General features: G+C 37.4%; 1 protein-coding gene across 4 annotated transcripts in view; it reads right to left on the minus strand.

The window, feature by feature from the left end:
- MBTPS2 (membrane bound transcription factor peptidase, site 2) overlaps nucleotides 1-13,968 on the minus strand; it is a 33,683-nt gene extending 19,715 nt beyond the window's left edge. For all 4 annotated transcript variants that reach the window (XR_009961269.1, XR_009961271.1, XM_062600431.1 and 1 more), the window contains exons 1-5: nucleotides 13,818-13,968; nucleotides 8,604-8,752; nucleotides 7,103-7,241; nucleotides 3,092-3,195; nucleotides 404-531 (exon numbers count right to left, since the gene is read on the minus strand). Coding sequence is in view for 2 of the 4 variants with exons in the window: in XM_062600431.1 (XP_062456415.1) it covers nucleotides 404-531; nucleotides 3,092-3,195; nucleotides 7,103-7,241; nucleotides 8,604-8,752; nucleotides 13,818-13,892 (595 nt within the window). In the remaining 2 variants the exon portion in view is untranslated. The remainder of the gene's footprint in view (nucleotides 1-403; nucleotides 532-3,091; nucleotides 3,196-7,102; nucleotides 7,242-8,603; nucleotides 8,753-13,817) is intronic.
- Nucleotides 13,969-16,020: the final 2,052 nt, after the last annotated feature.

Here is a 16,020-nt window from a genome sequence, read left to right on the forward strand (position 1 = left end):
GCACAACTATTCTGAATCAGATCTAGGAGATAGCAGTATTTTTCATGAAAGGAAACTTTTCAAGCTCCTAGCAGTTGAAGTCTCTTCCCCAGAAAACAGCACAATATGGACAGTAGGGACGAAACGATTTTCTGACACCATTCACAGCACAGTTTAGGTCCAGAACAGAAGGATCACTTTAAGTAAAGAAAAACTTTTTGCTGCTTCATTTAAAATTTTTAATCCTCTATCAAGGATTTGCAGATGATGCCCATTTTAGATGTCTTATTTTGTAGGCACAAATTTGTCCAGAAAGAAAAAAAAAAGAAAAAAGATAGGCAGATGACATTCTCATGTCAACAAATACATGTAAAATTAGTAACTGTGCTAAGTAAAGATTTAATAAAAGAGCACAAACCATTACCTGCACAAAATATCCTTAATTGCTGGACTGGAGATATAAGTTGCAAGTGAGTTGTGAAGAGGTCAACAAATGCTCCAGGATAGACAATGAAGATAAAAATCCCAAATCCATTAAATCGTACTTGTTCTCTTAGGGGGAAAAAAAAAGTGGTGTTACTGCAAACAAACAACTGAAAAAAATGAGTGGTTGTGCATAATGTATACATTTTTTGACTACAGGAATAACTACAATTATAATTATGTAACTAATTTATCTTTTTATAATACAAAGGATTAAAAGATAATTAAATTAAAGGATGCTTTCCACAGTAACTGCTACTTTTAAGCAACACACATTTGCAAGACTTGCAAAAAATAAAGAATGACTTCAATTTATTTTCTGTTTCCTGATAAGAATAGCACACAAAATCCTACGTACCTTCTAATTAACTTACAGTTCAGTATTTTAGGATTTTTTTAAAGTAAAAAATGGCAGCATTTAGGACTCCATTTCAAACTAATCTCTCAAAAAATATCTGGAGAAAGTAACAGCTTTTCTTTTCATGAAACACATATATTGCCTGGATTTATCTCTTTGCCCTTAAGGAAATTTAGAGTTTATAAACTAATAAAAATAAGGGGAAATGTCATCCGGAAAAAAAAGTAAGACAAGAAAAATTCAATAGAGTTGAAGGGCAAACAATATCTAAAGATACTAGTAGCTGACTGTCATAAAGATAGGATATATATCATTTTCAGAGTTTTTATAAATGCTTTTAAATGGCACTTTTTTAATAGATATATGAAGTTTTTATGAAGCTAGAAATTTTGTAAGAGACTTATAAAAACATTATAATCATATTCCAAGTTGAATACTGTAAACCAGACACGGATCAGCTAATCCCCTATCTTTTCTGCAACTGTATACTGGGCATAGCTTTTTATTTATTCACTTTTTCTATAATCCTAGCTGCAAAAATGAAGTGCATAGACAGTAAAAAAAAGACAAAATATTATACAAAATGAAACAGAATGAAACAATACATTCATCCTCTGCAGTTAACTGATCAGATCTAGTCATACTACAAGTTAATAAAAGGCATTTTAATCCTATATATGATTTCATTACTTGGGTAGCAAGTACAGACAGAAGGAGAAAAACGCTTTGTAGGTCATTCCTTAAACAGATTGTCATCTATCTTAAAACAGATCTAGAACATTACAGAACAGATATCCCCCTTGCCATAAGCTAGCCCATGGTTAAATCAATTGCCGATTTCAAATTCTGCAGCTTTATAGAGTGACAGGTGCATTCCTGGCATAAGCCATGGCTCAAATATTTTAAGCTTTTGTAGTTTACAGACAACACTATCTTGAACTGCACTTGGAAAAAGTCTGCTGCAGATCTTAGGGAGTCAAACTGATTTGCCAGAATAATGAAATTCTCCCACAGCAGCTACTTAGTACTGAGGGCTGACCCCAAGAGGAATGTAGACCCAACCTGAATGAGGAGAGGAAAAAAACTGTCAAGGAGAAAGCAGCAGCAGCAATATAAGTAGGAAAAATCGTAATTCTTCTAAACATACATCTTAACTGATGGCAATTTTACACTGGACAACATTATTTTCCTTAAAGTAAATGGCCATGAATTTTCCACAAAAACATAATCTGAATTTGAATGTTCAGAGCCTTTGACCTGTATCATAAGTGAAAATAATTACACATCACACCACTAAGGTGTGAAAATTATTAATTCTGGTTAAGAACTATATTGTTATTCCCAGCATCTTTGTAGTTAGCCAGCAGCACATGAAGGCAATTGTAAAGGGGAGAGGAAGAACTAAAATTTTGTTGGCTCCTCCTGCCGTGGGCCAATCAAAAGCAAGAGTTCATTCTTCCCAGAAAAATCACAATGAATATGCGAGAAAACAAGCTGGAAGACATAAACAGACCGATGAAACATTTTGGTCCCAAGCTCCTCTTTTAATTGAGAACTTCTACCATTATAAAAAAAGGTATTAACAAGTTAAGACACAGTCATGACTTTCTACACTCAAGAAAATACATAGAAGCAACTTAGGGCTTTGTGCCCTTGGAACAAATAATGCCTACAAGTCCAGGAAAAATGTGGAGGACACCTGAATATCAAGTTCACATCCCAGTAACCACCACTTAACCCTCTTATGCTAGAGTGTCATTTAACAGTAATGACTAATCATAGCAAATTAATTTTTTGTGAAGTAATCATCACAGTTAACAGTGACATGAAAAAATCTCATCTGTGATCAAAATTAATGTATCACTGAAATTAACAAGGATAAATCACATTTGATAGAGTTACTGCTTCAGTCTGTTGGTATACTACTTTACTAGCTATCTTTAAAAAAATAATTTAAAATCTATTATAAAGCACCATTATGCAGCAGTGCACAGGACCTCTGCAAATGCTACAGCTACAGAAATGCAATTCCTGTGTGAAAATAAGATAGCTTAAAGGAATATAATTATAAGAATTAAAAGAATTGTAATTGTAAATCTGATGCAGTGTAGTATATTTACAAAGCAAAAGTCATTTCTCATGATCTATATAACAGGCACTGTGCATTAAAACTCTGTCCTCAATTGTCCTCAACAACATTTGCTTGTAATTAAACACTCTGGAATATTAGGCTTTGCTGATACACAGTAAGAAAAAAATAACTTGTATTACCGAATAGCTGCCACCCCATGGCCGACTTCATGTATCACACCACTGACGAGGATTGCAGAGAAGAAATAGGTCAGCTGGCTGACAGGCAAATTTACACCAGGCACCTGTTTGTGTAGGCATGACAACAAAACAAAATACACTAGGAAACCAAGAGGTACAATGACAAATTATGCTGCCTCCAAACTTGCTGTTTCACACAGCTTCTGCAGACAAGCAACAGAACAGGAGCTATTTTCATACAGTACTATCAGATTGTGCCTCTTCCCTCAGTTTATTCAGTATATTTCAAAGTATACTGAATATATAATCTTTTATTGAAGGCTGAATAGCTCTACAGGCCAAAAGCCATCTCCCTTCCTTACTCACTCTCCACAACCACGATAGAATGTGTTCCTACTCTATATTAAGCTCCATAAGTTTGTAAGAACGTACACAGACTTCAACTCAAATGAGGCAGATCAACAACTGTAAGCATTAGTTTATAATCTCCTACATCTAGCGATGTAGCTATAGAGATCCACCCTCCAATAAAATTTGCATTGCATTTAAAGTATTGTGAACTCTAACAGTTCAAAAAGGCTTGTCAGGTCTCCCCTTCTCTTTCCCTATCTCAAATCATGAGACTACCTCGAATTTAAGAGATTAAAAAGTGATTTTTTTTGACATTTTGAGTGTCTACATATGTAGTAAAAATGACAATTTAAAATAGAAAAATTAATTTGAAATGCAGATACAGTTTTAATTTATGTAAGACATAACAAGGAGACCCTTCACATTTCTGCTATCTCTGTAGATTCCCACCGTTCCCCAACTCCCTCTTTGTACTAGTTATAAGTCATCAGCTCCTGCTGGAGATGCAGTTCAAAGCAGTTGCAAGTGAGAAAATGAGAAACCGTCCTTTCTTTCTATCTGAAAGAGGGCTGCTTAGTCCCTATCTCCTCTCAGCTGCAATTGCTTTAGTAGGAAGGTAAGGCCATTGCTGCTGCTGACTCAGGGAAAGCTCTCCCATCTGCTCTGGAGCTCTTCCTCCCCAAGGCAAAGAGCACTCCACTGTTACCATTGCTGTGAATATGATGTGAACTGTGGCAGAAAGGAGATGCTATGAGCAAAAATTCTTGAGCTGCCTTTAAGGCTCTCCAAAGCTCACCTCAGGTGATGCACAAGGCTGCAGTTCCAGACCACTATTCTTCTGGCAGCATATACAAGCAAGCAGATCCCATTTCACCTTACCTTCATTCAATCCCACCCATTCCTCAATTACTTGGATTCAACTATCCATGTGGCAGAACTCTAAAGCAGCTTGGTGAGGCAATCTAGTTAAAGGAAATCCTTCGGAAGAGTGTTTTCATTAGTGTTCAACAGAATCATTTCACAAATACTATTCAGAGTGTGATCATAACCAAGATATCTTAACCGTCATAACTATTGTACCTCACTGTATGAAGTTAACTGTTCCTCACTTGTTAAGTATCTCTTGCTGGTATTACTACAGCATCAGCTAATGGCACTAATGGGTCAGTTAACTATCATTCTTATTGACCCTCTGTTCTGGGTACATATGAGGACAGTAACAAAGTAGTAACAAAAACTGCTATCTTAATCCCACCATGACAATATGTTAGAATACAGCACAGAATGCTTTCAGACTTCACATCAAAGAAGCTAGTTTAAGATTCATCTAAAAAGGAAACTAACTCTCATGATGGATCCTGAAATTAAAAACAGTATTTTGTTAATAAGCATTGTTATTTTATATTTTATGGTCCTTTGGATATATTTTTAGTAAAAGAAGATCCTTTGTTAATAACTGATCTGTCTCTTTCCCACTTCTGTCAATAAGAAACCAACACAAGAGGGGGCAGCTAAAGAAAAGCAACTCAGTTATCTACAGATAAGTATTTTAAATAAAGTACCTAACTGAACAAAAGAGGAAGGGTAAAAAATGATTACTATAACATAAGGAAAATTGTTGCTCCTCCCCTCTAAAGCTAATGAAATTTAGCCCAAAGGCAAAAGCAAAGTTAAGAAAAAAAAGTTTTTTATCTTTTACGTAACACACTCTCCGCCATGGAGTCAAATAATGATGAAACACATGAGTAACAAATTTAAATGAGAATGGTCTCCTCACTTGTTCTTTGTGTCTTTGCAACCACATCTGGGTCACTTTCTTATGTCAACTTAGGCTAGTACATTCCCCTCAAAAAGAATACTGAAACTCTTCAAAGGCAGAATGATACAATTGAGACTATTTAAAAATGAAAGAATGAGCAGGAAAGAAAGAGAAGCTCAAGTCAACCTAGAGAAAGTAACCATATCCCTATACATAGCACTACATAATACCTATATATCATACCTATACTTCAATACCAATCTGGCCTTGCTTTGAATGTAGTGATGCTGCTAGTAGTCACTGAGGAATTAACTCCACAATGAAACTGTGGATATCAACCTAGATTTCTGCTTTCATAGTTTCAGTTCTATCAGACAACTTCCTAAAAGGTCAGTTTTAGTTTTCTCCCCTGATTATTTATGTTATTTTCTCAAAAGAGTAGTGTATTGCAAATGACCACTTTACTGTGGTATTACAAAACGGGATAAATCCAAATAATCTCAAAAACTAAGATGCAAGAGAGCTTTTCTTACTCCAAAACGTAACAGACACACATGCTTAGGAAAGACTCCTCTGGCCAGAACATGAGAAATTTTCTGTCTCATGTCAAACTTGTGCTCTGTTGGACATACAAACAAGACTCCCTATTCATGCCTGTCTGCTTCTGGAAATAGCCTTCAGGAGCAGGCTGTGGGCCAGGTGACTGTAGTGGCAGTACCAGCAGTTCCCTCCCAGGCCTCATTGTTTGCTTTTGCCAACACTACTGCACTGGCTGTAGTCACTCTGCATGTGAAAAACAAATTCTAACTATGATTTGCACTGATTTGAAATGCACTGGATTTATAACACATGCTAACCATCAGGCTTCTTGTGCTTGTGCAACATTTAATTCTAGCTACACACAGTAGATTTAGCATTAGTATTACAGGAAGGCCTATCACCTAATAGAGGAGGGGCAGTACATACCCTTCAACTCTGTCACTAGCTAAGCACAATATTAGAGTAAATTCTTTGGACACCACTGCTCTAAGCTACACAGTAGAAGGTAAAGTAATCTCAGAGGACTTTCTGAGTTCTGGAAAATGACCATGCATTCTGATCAGACAGCATTCTTGAGTAAATGAGGTTAGCCAAGAATCCTTGCAATTTAAAACTCTTTTAAGAGTAATGTTAATTTCATTATACTGTCTTAGGTATTTTAATGCAAGAGGTAAAAAAAGACAGTATCTGTAATCTCTCCATTCTGTAAAATACATTCCTTCCTAAAACCACACAATAAATATATTTTGTCCAGTATCAGAAATTCATGGGGCAATTCAATAAACTGTTATTACCCTGTGACTAGATATTGACAGAAACAGAACTTTCCATTTCACGCTGAAATTAGGCAAAAAATCTTGAGCAATCCAAAAACATGCCATCTCCCTACTAATGAATCTTTACCTTCCACTATCACACAAAGCTGTTTGTTTTCTTCCCTCTCCACTGATGATGTTCTGCATCATAACAAACGAAAGCAAACTCCTCTCTTCTTATGGATTATGGGTTTGTTTTGCAAACTTCAAGATTCTGCCTATAAATGATACCGCTGGTATTCTTACTACAGTGATAATTTCCGGCCTTTCAAAATTACTAGCTATATTTCATGCCTGAGAATTTTTTATATAAACTCTTCCACAAGTTTGCCTTCCTTTTTTCTTCCCTTCTTTTCTACACTACCTCTACTTCCCATTTTTAAGGCTGGTAACAAGCCAGCAAAATTTTATGTGAATGAGTATCAGGAGTTAGGTTATTTTTGCATGGGAAGATTTAAATATTACATTAGCTATCATACCCCATTAAGAAGCTGGTTAAGATTAGTTCACAGCTCTCAAATTAAGACCTGAAGAGAGAATACTTACCACAACTTGCAGCATACGGTCATTCTGGGCTTTTGGGGCCTCAGTTAGCATCTGTGTCAGTGTCTGCATCAGTGTTTTTCCAAGAAGAATAACAGATCCAAACATGGCAACTATACCAAATACCATTCCTATGCTGAACCTATAAAGAAAAGTAAGTAGTTTAGCACTGTGCAGTCACCGGTAAGCTATATTCTTGGGACATTTAACTGCTCTGACTTACTTAGGACACCAAACTTAAAGCAAAACGTACCTGGTCATTCTGCTCTTGCCTGATATACTACCATTTGTGTATCAACAATTCAGTAGAAAAATATCAGCTAAAGAAAATTGATTAATTAATTCTTTAATAACATCTACTATTTCCCTCGTTTAACAAATGTTCTACATCCAGCACCACATCCTGATATATTTTCAAACATGTTTACACTATTTTTATGTATTCTAAATTTTATTCAGTTACCCAATAAATGTGACTTGCCACTAGTTATGAATTAAAATATAACAGAGTAAGGAATGTGTAATTTACCATGCTGTACCATAGTATTGCAAATTTAGGAATCTGAATCAAATTATGGAGTAGTATACATATTTATACATTTTTCTTCTCATCAATTTATCTTTGATTAAAATCTGTCTTGAAAATCATTTTGATTTACATTAGTCCACTTAATGGATAATTTTTATTAGTCATTATTATTTTATACTATCCAATAGTGAGGATGTTTCTGCCTAAATCACTTCAGCTTACTAGCAGTCCCTCTCCCTCTCATAATAGCATAATTTTTCTTTTATTATCCTTAATGAAACTCACCGTGAATTAGCAAATATATTTTAAGTGGCATGTATTTGTAATGTTAAAGAGATTTGTGCAAACATTACACTGTAATAAATTATGCACATTAACAAATTTCAGTCTTACTCATTTTTATTTTCAGAGTGGGTATAAAGTAACACTAGGAAGACAATTTAGCAATAATTTTCTAAAACAGTCCAGAAACATTCATATAACCACCTCGTTTTTTTACTCATACCAGCAGTCTACGAAGTCTTAGCAGAGGAAGGAATGCCTGGGAAATGACTGACAACAGAGACATCTATCTCTGGATAGCTTGTAAACTCTAGTGATCAGGGAGAACTCAGTGTACAGTGATGGACAGATTGGAGGTATGAGAAGCTGCTTTCAGGTCTACACCTGTATGCAGTATAACATGCTAATAGCTATATGCTTTAGAACAACACACAATTTAAACTATAGGCAAAAAACAAAGCTTACAGATTTATAGTGTTTATAGCATCACAGTATGTAACCTATATCGGAGCTATGCATTTTTTAGCAAGGGAGGAAAACTTATCCTGGAACAGTATAGCTATGGTATGTTTGCCTGATATTTTTTGTTAATCTATCAAATAACCATGTCTATCCACTATACTTTCAAGGCTAAAAGGCATAGACATAAATACGACATCTGTATTTGACATAAGAATTTTCTTGGATTTATACCATAGATAAAGAAATCTGGGTTTCCATCGCCCCCAGTTGTAGAACTGGCGGTTGAAGAGAGCAGTTTGCCATCGCATGTGAAAAGGAGAGACATTCAAGCCATATGTCAGCAGCCAGTCTTCATAAGATGCTTTCAAAGAGCTGGATGACTGCAAAACAGTGGAAAGTTAATTTAACCCAAAGCTTTCAGGAAGATTTTATGTTATGTGAACAAGCAGTAAATATGATCAGTTCAGAGGAAAAAAAATGTGCGTAATATCAGGTAAGTGTCCTGCACATTTTTTATATTTTGACATATATGTGTGATATGTAATTGTGTGATATGTAATGCTAAAAAGTTATCCCACTCTTGTGATGCAAATCACAAGAGTTATAGGACAGCGAAAGAGATCAAGTATCCAGTGGTACTTCACAGGCAAGATCTTACACAATGTTTCATAGTGTTAAATCACTATCAGCAGGTTTTAACTGTCTGTTTAGAAGGCTACATAATGAATTGCTTATGTTATTTTCTCCATGTGCACTTAGTTTCTAGCAAATATTTCTAAAACTACAATAAAGAAAAATAATTTATTTTGGCTTAGACTGAAAAAATTATTACATTGGTGAGATGTAGATCTTGGATTTTTTTTTTTTTCAGTAAGCGTAAAAATGAGGTCTCCTTTTCAAACCCAGAGATTATGATTAAACAGACTGAAATATTTGATCATGCTAACAAAAAGCCAGAAAGACTTTAAAATAATCAATCTATATTGCAACAGCAATTTTACTGTGATAATTTTCTGGCATTTCAAGATGCTGCAGGAATGCCTTCCTAGTAGTTGCAAAGATTTCTTCATATTTGTCATTATGGTAAGTACGATCTGTAAACTATGTAATTAATACTTACCTGCAGCATTACTTGATACTACAAACCAAACGAAAGAGTTTTTCAATTGTTACTTTTTATTATATGCTGGTCTTCTCAGTGGGCCTTACTCAGCCTGCTTCATGGAGGCCATTATTAGACCCGAGAGAAAATTTCCATTAGAAGTGAAAGAGGAACTCATAACTCAGGAAAAGCACATCAGAGCTTTCAGCCACACTCAAACACTTCTGATTACAGGCTGAGTATCTCTGACAAGTGTTCACTGCTGTCTAAACAACAGCACTGCTTCTGGATTTCCCTATTAGCAGCAGCATCTACTGAAGAAATCAGGAATGTGTAAATCACAAGGAGCTCCCCTCCACCCCCTAAAAGAAACTTCAGAAATTTCTAGATATCTTTTATAGTTCTTTAAACAAATTTAGAACTTTCTAAGTTCCTTGCATTCCTGCTGTCCTTTTATGATGTGAGGGGGTGATAACATCTTCTTGGACAACTATCCTACAGCTTTCCACACTTTGTTATATTAATTAAAATGTCAACATAATAAAAATTTTATTTCAAGTAACAGTCTTGCAGAACATGGGATCTGTTTACTCAGATTATCATTCATTTACTCATCCATTACACTACTTTATCTCTTCTACCCATATGTTTGTGTAATTTCCTTCTTCTTCAACCTACTGATTTGATTCACATTTTTATTCAGGCAGTTGAAGACACCTGTAGAAACTTCCATCGTTTGTATTCCTTTGTCAACACAAGTCATTCCCTATGACATTGCTAAGCTTAATGTTCACAAGCAAATCAGCATTTGCTAATCTAACAGCAAAGATCACAGAGATGATTACCCTTCTACAAATAATATATACTCCAGAGAAGCAAAAAAAAAAGATCTCCTCACATAATTTACAAAAAAAGAACAAAAATACACATGACATTAAGTACATTTGACCTAACAAATTGTCTTTTGAGAATTAAGCAAACGTACACATTCTATTCAGTTCAAACTGCATCAAAAAACCACCACATATAATAAAGCCAACTGAAAATATAAATTTGGTATTGCCAAAATATCTGTTCCTTTTACCACATGCAAAAAATCAATCACTTTTTCTGAGAAAATCCACAAATTTATCCCTGTCACCACATTTTCTAAATACATGACAGTCTCACTCTATGATGCATCATAAATACATAATAAGTTTTTCATGAGAAATATGGAATTACTTACATTTGCCAAATGGAAAAAAATGTATCAAAAAGCACCAAAATTCATTTTCCTTTTGGGTTTTCCTCATACGTTGTATAAACACTATTCATAAAGAATAATCACTGAATTATTTAAAGAACTAAATGACTCTATCCCTTCGCAAGATAGATTAAATGACTTTATACAAACTTTTGTTCCTACTGGCCTGATCCCATCAGAACATGCACACTCACACCGTAATTATTTGCACCTTATGTTTCATTTCATGCTTCTTTCACAGAAGCTTTGGCTCTGCTTCTCTAATTTAAGCTTAAATGATCTTTGTTATATTAACTTGACTACAAAAGCAGTATCTTTTAATGTATGCAAGCCCTCAAAATGATGAATGTATGCTAAATACTTCAAGAGCTCCATAAATATCTGTCAGCAAGCAGGAGTCCTTAACATTCTTTTGGGCTGACAAAGTATGTTCAAGAGCTCTGAACCACTTCAGCTTCCTGACCTTGAAAGCTGAAGGCTAACCTTGACTGAATGTGTCTGATGTATGTTTTATTGCTGATAGCAGAAGAGACTACCTTCTACCCTTTTCACATTTCCTGATCCTTCAGGAAGAATGAAATGGGGTGATTTAGGATGCTGGGGAGCAGGAATATGGGGGTCTGCCTGAGTGATTCCACTTTGCAGGTTCCAAGCTTCATTGGAAAACTTTCATGCCAACGCATCAGTGAAGAGCAACAAAGGAGACCTTAAAACATCAACTGCAACAGTAACAGCAGGAATTCTTCTCCTGCCAAGAATATTAACAGGATTGTGCATGCAAAAGTACTCCTGTATTATTTTCCACTCATGTTCTGTATGTCTTTTTTGGTGTATTTAAATTTGAAGTTATTTGAGGTCCAAGTAGGGACTATCTTTTGCACAGTTGCTTGCAAGCTAGGGTTACGAATGTGATGGGGCACTTACAGTACTAGCAATAAAATAAACATGCCTTACTATCCTAATCATATAAATCTTGTTATTTAATCCAAATTCTATTTTGTCTATCATGTTCACAACAGAATTTGTCATTGAGATGTACACATATGTGATCTACCAATAAGTTCACTGAAACCCAATAGCTTCCGCATATTTCCTAATGACTAATAAAATTTGTCAACTTCTGATTAAAAGATCAAAGTTAAAATTTAAATCCTGGACTTTATTGTTTGCTATAGCATTCTAGGCATTCCTCTTTGTTCTTCAGCATAAATCAGATACTAAGTCACCTCTAAACAATCTACTTTTTTTCCCTTTGCTGCTACTGATCTCTATTAGAGGTTCTAATAAGAAAAGTAGCAGCTATTCTTACTTACAAGTGAATGGTTTTTAAGTCCAATCCTGAAACAGATCTTTGAAATCTGAGAGATATGAATGGGTCTCAGCACAACACTACTACATAAATTCAGGTACAGCTTTATAGTCTAAGATTTTTCATCAGACACAAAGTTAATGTCAAAACCCTCCAGCCTATTAACTGACCTTTCTGGTGACTTTTAGTGTCTCTCTCCATATTTAGGACTTTGTTTTCTCATATTCAGCCAGTCTTCAGATGTCCTTCAAAACATTCATGTTTGTCTCCAAACATCTAATACAGACTTGGTGTAGTAAAATTTGAAAAATCTTCAAACACATTATTGGATTTTTATTGTCATTTACACTATTAAATGAATCTTGTACAAACAAACTATTACTTGGCAATTAACAGCTGTCATTATTTATTGAGCTACACTTGTTCTCTAACAATTAGCAGCAAGGGGAGCCAGTTATTGTACAAGTTTATTTGTCTTCCAAATACACAATTTTCCTGATCATATTTCTTCCTGTATTTTACACCAGGGAAAATAAATGTTTGTCACCTTCAAATCACTAAGCCCTAACTGTGCTTGGTAGAAACTAATGCAGTTCCTGGACTGCAACATTAACTTTGGGGGGAAAAAAAGAGAGAGAGAGAATTACAGATCCAATCAACATCTTATTTTTCCTCATATTTCTTTAAATAGCATACATCCTATTTTCCATGGATACTCAGCAGTTTCACTCATCTCCAAGAGATATACCTCCTTGACCTCAATTAAAAAAAATCTTAAACTTGTGCAGTGCCCAAAAGAATAAATAAATATAATAAATGATGTCTTTCTATTTTCCTTTCAAACCTTCCCTTCTCCATCAGAATAAAAAGCTCAGTCTTATGATAATCTCTAAAGATTATAAAGTTTATTCCTTTGACAAGCAGTTCTAGAGTTCTCTTTCAACTTATTTTTTCCAGGAAAACTAAGGAAATAGAAAGAAATGCACATCAGTTATGTTTTACGTGCATTAATTTTAGAAAAAATAATCACTGTAAAAAAACACAAACAGGGATTTTTTTTTTTTTTTTTTTTTTTTTTGAAGGTAGGTATACTTTAAACTTCAGAAAGCACATTAAAGTGCCGCAAAACGATTAAGAGCGGACTAAAACCAGGCTTCCCTAACAGCGCTTCACAGCGCTGGTCCTTTACTGGCAAAAGGCCCAAAAGCTGCTGCAGAGGGATGGGGAGGCGTTTTCAGCGGAAGCAGAATATCCCCCCCCCACCCCACCGCCTCGGCGGATGGCGCCACTGAGGGTTACTGTGGGACCCTCGGCCCGGGCGAACCACCTTCGGGAAACGATCCGGAGCGGAGGGGGGAAGGGGGGCAGGCACAACCGCACCGCAGAGGGGCGGGAAAGCACCAGGCGCCCGCCCAGGCTCCGAGAATAACGCCACTCCCCGAACTACTGCGGGGGGGGGGGGGGGCGCCCACACCGTCACGCGCCCGCACCAGCCCGAGCCTCGTGCCGGCCGTTAAATTTGAATTCTGAGGTAGCCGGGCCCTGCCAGAGAGGCACATGCGTGTGTGTGCCCACGCGCGAGGGGGGTCTTGGTCAGCCCTTGCGTTTCGGAGCACGGTCGGGGCGGAGCAGGGGGGGCGCTTCTCTCCGGTGCCGACACCAGCCCCCGCCGGGGCGGGATGGGGTTGCCGGTGTCTTCCGCCCGCCGCGGGGAGTGGAGCTGCGCCCTTGGCCCGGCGTAGGCTGGGCCGAGAGCTCCCCGTTTGGCTCTGTGTCTACAGCCCTCACCTTAAGCAGCGTATCCGCCAGGTAGATGGCGCACCAGCCCCCCAGCACGCACACCACCACCGGGATCGGGATCATTACTGCAGCCGAGGAGGCGGCGGCGGGAGCCGTGGCTCATGCAGAGGAACCCCCGGAACTAAACATACCCCCGGAACTTTCCTCCTTCTGCAGTACTGCCCGGCCGGACACTTCCGGGCGATGATTCACCTGAGGGCTGGAGCTCAGGCGCCGGGAGGGGACACGGGGGTTAACTGTGGGGACACGGGGGCCGACAGCCAGGAAAGGGAGGGTCGGAGCGCGCGCATGCGCGGCGGCGTGGCCGCACCCACCCCCACCCTCCCACCTCGGGACCCGAGCGCAGCTGCGCGTGCGCCGTACACCGCCCGCTGCGGAGCGGCGCGGGGCCTAGCGCCGTCCTCCGGGCCAGGGCAAGGAGGCGTTGAGGGCGCGTGCGGGGCGGGAGGCGGGTTTTGCGCATGGCAGCGTCGGTTCCTCTCGGTTTTTTTTTGCTGAATTTACTTAGGATAATTTAGTTAAAATATTTATATGTGCACGTATTTTATATATATGTGTGTGACTTATGAATGGGTGTTGCGATATACAAGTTCTTCAGTGTCATTTGTTTAATTAGGGATGCAGTCACAGTGCAAAGCTTTCTGCATGGGCTCCCCCAGTAAACCTTGCTATCTGCTGCATTTTAGGGCTCTGACAGTGGCTGTGGAGCTGTATGTGGAAGACCTTGCGTGTGCTGGGGGCTTTAGAGCATCAGCAGGTTGAGCTTGCCTCAGGCAGGGGCATGTCTTCCTTATGACTTAGAGATGGCCTACAGAAGATGGTCCGAAAAGCATGAATAAAAGATACTTGCAGTGGTACAGTAAAGGATTGTGGAAGCGTTGCAGTGATAAAGGAATAATAAGATTCTTTAACTACCAAAATTTCTCCTGAAATAACTTCAGTACTGATTTCGTGACACAACAAAGTGTTTTCATGAGGCTCAATGTAACAGTTCCTTTTAGGCAAACACTCCCCATGTCATTGTGTTTCCTCCCCAGTCTGTTGTTATACTAATTTTCTGACTTCACGCCCCTTTAGGTCTCCCTCTTTCTTCTCTGGCATGCCTCACTGTTCCTAGAAGTAGGCCAGTATATTTTAGTTGCCATGAGGTCACTAATTGTGAGACTTGATTTCTCAGGCTCTTCCCTAGTTAAAACACTTTCACTCGGTGCTTGAACACTGAAAGCAAACAAGCACAAGGATTTTGCAAAGGTTAAAGAAAAATGGTATTTATTTACCCAAAGCAACTTTGTGAATGGAAGCCAAACAAATGCATCCATTATCGTGTACTGAGTTTTCTCATTTGTAAAGATTTTTCAGAAATCAAGTTGGCAATGGTGGGATGGCTTTCTGCAGCTTATAGTTTCTAGTCCACCTTTTTCTGTGCACTCCAGATCAACTTTCCTTGATCTGAGTTTGTCAGAAATTACTCAGAATGACTCCTCTATACTAAAAAAGCTTATTCCTTCCTTTCATTAGCTCACATGTGTTAGTATATGGATTCAGAGACAGTTCTTGCTGGATTAATGGAATAGTACCTTGAAAAGGCAAATGTCTAAGAAAATTAAAAAATATGTATCAGTTATCATGCAAGAATATCTAAGTCCATGTAAAATCTCAAGACAAGAAGAATAATCATTTAAGCATAATAATATTAATTAAATGTAATTTGGCAAGTAAATACCAAAAATGCGTATATTATACACAATTCAGTTGCTAGCTTAATATCTTAAACATCTTTCTAGAAAATGCAACAACAAATACATTTATCTTAAGATTAATTATTAACATATCTAATAATTAATCTCTTTAACTTTGATCTAGTACTGAAGTAAATTTGTGATTATTCAGATATTGCCATACACATTCATGATATGTTGCAAAATAAAAAGCAGTCTTAATAATGCTATCAAAAGCTCTAATGTTAGAAAAGTTTGCAAGGGTTCAGGGAAATGCCTGCTCACAGTTCATTGCTGCCTCAGACCAAAAAACAGCTAAGATACAGATTTTGGAGGGATTAATTATGGGTAAATTATGCTAGTCTGAAGACAATACAATCAGAATATGCTTTGGTTTAATAACTGTTTGATCTTAGAGGACTGCAAATGGAATTTTAGATGTGTTTTGAATATTATTTGTTATTAAATTGTTC

This window comes from Rhea pennata, chromosome 1, assembly GCF_028389875.1.
Source record: "Rhea pennata isolate bPtePen1 chromosome 1, bPtePen1.pri, whole genome shotgun sequence".
Classification (NCBI taxonomy): Eukaryota; Metazoa; Chordata; class Aves; order Rheiformes; family Rheidae; genus Rhea; species Rhea pennata.